The sequence below is a fragment of the Vigna umbellata genome, chromosome 1, assembly GCF_029865625.1.
Source record: "Vigna umbellata cultivar VRB3 chromosome 1, Vumbellata_1.0, whole genome shotgun sequence".
In the NCBI taxonomy this organism is placed as follows: Eukaryota; Viridiplantae; Streptophyta; class Magnoliopsida; order Fabales; family Fabaceae; genus Vigna; species Vigna umbellata.
Window position 1 is genome coordinate 8056826 of NC_142165.1, and position 5660 is coordinate 8062485.

The following is a 5660-nucleotide window of genomic DNA, read 5'->3' on the forward strand; positions in this document are numbered from 1 at the left end:
GAAACCGAAGCGCAGCCAAAACAAGAAGAAAAGAGAAAAATAGCAATCCCTTTCTTATTTTTTATTTTTATTTTTAAAAAATACAAAATTTATATTTTTATATCATTTTATTTTTGTATCATGATACCATTACACTATACATATATATTTTAGCTTTGCACAAGTGTTCTTGTAAAAACTGTTAAAGCAAGAATATACTTAAATTCATCTCTACATTACCAAAAATGGTTAACATGCTTCAAAACCTTTTTTCCTCAAACGATTTGCCAAAAGGAAACAAAAGCACTTATCACATTTGTTAAGGAATAATAATTATAAAGGATAATGATACTTTGACAATTGACAATATTTTAACATCATACGTGACATTATGTGATTGGTCCAAAAAATACTTCATAATCAATAATAATAATCATAAACACCAACATAAATCAATCACAGAATGACACATAGATGATACTAAAATGTTGTCAAAAAAATATTGTGAAAGTATCATTATCCAAATATAAATAGTTATCTAGTTTTGATCAGTTTTCAAGACAAGAACTATCTACCACTTAGACACCTTTTCAAAAGTTAATGTGTATTTTATCTTTATTTTACTATAATATCAGCATATATAAACTGAAACCCTCTGTAATATTATTTGGTACCGATATCTGGTATGAATGTATTGATTCATAATCATGCCCTTTCTGAAGTAGAACTATTCTCAATCCATGCGAAAAAAATTTGTTTCAATGACTTTAATTGTTTTCTTCTATGTTTAGTCATCATCTTAAATATATTATACAGAAACAGATCAAAATGTGAATATATTGTTGGTTAAATTAAAATAAGAAATGAAAGAGGATCATATACTTTCAAATTAAGATTGATAAATGATGAAAGAAGTGCGTAAGGGATGAACCTAATGATATATTGGCTATACAGAACACAGAAACTATGGAGATTAGTCCTGAGAAATTTAAAGCTATAGCCAAGTTATAATCACTCATTTTGTGTTATTTGACATGCTTATAATGGCATTATGAGGAGAAAACTCGAATGAGATTATGATTCAAATTGGGTTTGCATGTTATGTGTCTGTCCCTCCTATTGCTTTTTAAAAAGGTTTATTTGAAAATACAAAGTCATTGCTCAAGCTCCAACGTATTTTAAAGGAGAGGAATATAGTAAAGAAAGTGTTTTCTAAAGAAAAGAAATATACCAAAAAGAGATTTCAATAATCTTCAATCTGTCGATAATTTTAAAGACATATTTTTTTTACTGTTAAAGTATTTGTCTATAAATTAAAATATGAAAAATCCATAAAAAAATTTGAATTTATTAATAAATTTGTTATCATTAATAATATTTTGTCGATAATTAATAAAATTTAGTACTATCATAAAAGAAAATGACATAACATCATACTATTTATTATAAATTTTATTTTATAATTTAAAAAAAAAATTAGCCAGTGACGGTCTTCCTTAAAAATATAATATTATTTAAACTCTATTCTTTTAGATGTTTTCAAACATTTTCTTGATTCTAAGATACCAAATAACAATATGAGACACATAGAAAAGTCTTATATAATAGTAAGAAATCATCTTTCAATCAAACACATTTAAAAATGTTCAGTAACAATAATAGTTTTCATACTATATCATACTATAGTAATTTGTGATAGCATATCGTTTTTCTTCTCTCTAATGAATATCTCTAGTGACACTTTCTGAAGTTGTTGAGGTTGCTCTATGCTCTTGGGAGAAAAACTCATTGTTTTCGCTTTCTAAAACGTTGTCTTGAACAATATTTTCTATCGTTTTGGACGAAGAGGGTTGAGATGCTTGTTTAAATGTGTTTTTTTACGAGTTCACGTTTCTAATAATTTTTTTGTACATTATTTATCATTATTTGATACGGATGATAATATTATTATTTTAAAATAATTAGTCATAAATTCACTTTTAAACATTATACAAAACTAAAAAAAAAAAAACTACTTTAAAAAAATTGTCGGAACTTATGTGTTATTTCTAACATTTTTATCCATAAACATCTTTCATTATCGAGATGCTAAGTTAGATATATACTGATTGAAAATCTTGCAATGCAGAAAAGTTCCAATGCTATTTTGTTTTTTCAATCACTATCATCCGAAATTAAAAGTTACTTAGTTCTTTTACAACCCATAAAATATCAATATGATAGTGAGTATATAAGAAATTTGAATTTAAATGTTGCAAGTAATGTTTCCAAAAAAATGTTAATTACTAAAACATTAGAAGTTACTAAAATAAACTTCTTTCCCAAACTGGTATGTGATTTCCATGGAACTAAGTTGTTAAGAGACTAAAGTTTGTGAGGCTTCCATATTGATGAATGTATGCAAGATTGAAATAACCAGATAGGATAATATGAACATCGTTTCAAACCAGAAGTTAAATGTGGAAAAGCAACAAAGCAAAGGCTGAAAAATGGGATAACAATGCAACTAAAATTACAAAATGGGATAACAATCCAGTATGAACTAGATACAATTATTCGATTATCTCATGTCCTAGTTTCTCCTCAAGCGGAGAATGCTCAAGTTCTCAATCGGTGTATAAGCAGGTTCCATCATCACTTCTTGCAGTTGGGTCGAAGTTTTCGGCATTTGGATCAGTACAACCTTCAGGAACAGGAACATTTATTTGCTGAGCCGCTTTGCCTGCACACAATCAGGAAACAGCCAAAAACTTTAGAGATTGTCTTGTTTGATAAAAATATGCTTTTGATGAATTTGATTTTGACATAATTTTGTCAAATTGTCAAAAAAGTTAATGTAGGCAATGCATTATTATGAATTTATGACTAAATTGACAGAAAACTATGGAATAATGCAATGCAAACATCCTGTATGAATGAATGTCTCAGGATAAAAGATCAAACCATAGAAAGTTCCTCTCTTGATGGAATCTTCATTGGCATCACCAAGGGCAGCTTCGTTCAAGTACTTGTCTGCCAGTTGGACTCTCTTCACATTCTCTTGTTCTTGGACAAGCATGTTACCATACTCCAAGAGCTTATTCAAATTCATCGTGGGCTGGTCAAAGGTTGGAGGTCCTTCCTTTGAGTTCACAAGCTTCTTCCCAATACCCTCAATACCAACACCTGAAACCCACTTCCTCACTTCATCATCATATACTCTAGCCCTGAGTGCACCAAAGAAATCTGCAATGATATATGGCATGACATTAGTCTTGTTGTTTTGCATCTATGTCTTCAACATTTTCAATTCTATTTGCGAGTAAATACCAACATTACTTACCAATGGATTGGCCAGGGAAGGTATCAACAAGCTTGACAATGTCATCTTCGGGAACATTGTCAGTGCGGAAAATTCCCTTGCAGACACCAACTCGGTCGTCTCTGGTAGGTGCCCAGTAGAACTTCTCCATACGACCATCACGGATGAGAGGAGCATACAGTGTTGAGAAATCGTTACCGGTGACAATGATGGGCACACGGGGATTCTCTTCCTTGTTATACATACCAGGGAGCTGAACGTTTGTGGGGTTATCAGCAATGTTCATGAGAGTGGCATTCACCATCTGGTTGTTCACAGTGTACTGAGTGGTTCCACCAAGTCGACCAGCTCCTGCATCAAGATCATTGATGAAGAGAACGCACATCTTTCCCTTCTTTATTATATCAGCAGCTTCACGGTACCTTTGCCTGATCAACTTTGCTGGCTCTCCTGCATTTCCACTCTCCAACTCTCCAGCACTCATCATGATAGGGCTGCAATCAGAACATCACAAGGACTTGAAATTAGCACCAAATAAGCTACTGATCCATCAAAATATTGAAATTTGGTTTTGATCTCTTTAAAAACTTAATGTGCTTTTAATGGACTAGAGTTGATAATGGTAATGCATATAATATAAGTGATGTGTTCTGTAGTAGTAACATGTATACAGCATTTACTCACTTGATTCCCATCTTGGCAAACACAAGCTCGCATTGGAAGGATTTTCCTTGACCTTTGCCTCCCCAGATACCAAGAATGAGAGGAACCTGTAAAATGAATGAAAGTATTGAATGTGTCCTGTTTCTTTCACTAAAGTCTTGGACAATATTTACGTGTACAATTTACATGCCTTGATGTTTGGCAGGGTCATGAAATTCTTTGTGATGTGAACAACAAGCTTGTCCATAAAAGCAGGAGCTATGTAAAAACCGCCCATTGTGTTATCCAAGTTGTACCTGAAATACCACATCATGACCAGGTTTAATGAGGTCAAAAAAGGGAGTTCACCGTATCAGTTCATAATAAAAGAGGTAAGTAACACTGTTTGCCTTAGAGTCAGCAGTATCTGTCACTCACTGTTTAAGTCCAGTGCTGAGGTACTCATAAGAGCTCATGACTGCATAGTGAGTTCCAGTATCCATTGGAGCTTGGAAAAGGGGATCAACCAAACCCTTCCCCCTTGTGATGTCTTGCTGGTCATCTGAAATATCGTAGGCAAGACCTCTCCATCTGTCCTTATTAGTCTGCTGGTTCTCATCAATCTCTTTTGCAGCAACAATTTTGAAACTCCCAGAGGAAATTTTGGTCTGAGGGACCCTTGAGACTGTAACCTTCTTCAAACTGCTGCCAAAAAAGGCTGAACTGGGAACTGAAGCTCCAGCTCCAGATCTGTTCAAGCTCAGCTGCAATATTCACAGTAGCCACTCTTTCACACTCTTCAAACTAATTTTTAAATTCCACTCACCTCTCAAGCTTCCATTTTAAATGTGTTTTCATCATTACTCATACATATTGATCATTAATTTACATAACACCCGACAAAATTACTAACTTATAATGAATTAACAACTATCAACATACAGGAGAACAAAATCACCATAGACTACTAAGTTGTCTGTTTGAGACATGTTTATCAAATGAGAACTTAGAATAATTCTTAACTAAACTAGGATAAAGGTAGTGTCATATTTCTTTCTGATATTTAAGCAAATATTTAACATGAATATACATGTATCTTTCCAACGTAATGATATCAGTAATGAATTGAGCTTTTGTATGAAACAAATCATCTAAGGATCAGTTGAGAAACTAGGGATAAGAAAGTGGAAAAAGTGGAAAAAGATCATACTGGAGCTCCGTTGACAGCTCCAACAGAGGAGACTGAGGCAGCCATGACAGTTTTGAGCTCAGAGTGGCAGAGAAAGCAAATACAGCGCAAGGCTTTTGAGCTTGCAGAAATTACAATAGGGAAGGACTTATAGTAATGGTGCAATTGAGTGAACAGAAATTCATATCCTCAACACTAGTTGAGGAATCCATAACATCCACAAAAAGAAGATTAGCTTGGCTTCCACGTGGCAACAATATAGTGTCTGAAAGATTTCATCTACCTACAACCATAGAACTTGAGGTTGGTATTGAAGCCTTTTCCTGATCCATAAGTTAGGACATTTGTTACCGCACGTAACTAGTAGCATTCATCTCTTAAGGATCAAGTTTTGGCTGGTGTTTGTTTGACTAGAATGTTCATCAATTAGATCTTTTGCATACTAACCCACACTAGAAGTAGTAACCAATGATGGTTAACAAAATGGGCACATGAAAAAAAAAAGATTTTATGAATTATGTGCAAGAAAAAAAAGTGGGGCATTCCATT

General features: G+C 33.2%; 1 protein-coding gene across 1 annotated transcript; it reads right to left on the bottom strand.

Moving 5' to 3' along the window:
* Window positions 1-2399: 2399 nt before the first annotated feature.
* Window positions 2400-5292, bottom strand: RCA (rubisco activase). Its single transcript, XM_047325323.2, has 7 exons — window positions 5133-5292; window positions 4361-4686; window positions 4134-4239; window positions 3965-4050; window positions 3302-3774; window positions 2923-3204; window positions 2400-2701 (listed from the first exon to the last, which is right to left on the bottom strand). The coding sequence occupies exons 1-7, from the start codon at window positions 5175-5177 to the stop codon at window positions 2586-2588; spliced, it is 1434 nt and encodes a 477-aa protein (XP_047181279.1). The 5' UTR covers window positions 5178-5292; the 3' UTR covers window positions 2400-2585.
* Window positions 5293-5660: the final 368 nt, after the last annotated feature.

Bases quoted from the DNA above. Each gene is read 5' to 3' on its own strand.
- RCA (XM_047325323.2), bottom strand. From the start codon at position 5,177: ATGGCTGCCTCAGTCTCCTCTGTTGGAGCTGTCAACGGAGCTCCA. The intron at 4,240-4,360 runs GTGAGTGACAGA...GTGGTATTTCAG, and splicing joins CTCAGCACTGGACTTAAACA to GTACAACTTGGATAACACAA. The intron at 3,205-3,301 runs GTAAGTAATGTT...ATATCATTGCAG, and splicing joins CTTCCCTGGCCAATCCATTG to ATTTCTTTGGTGCACTCAGG.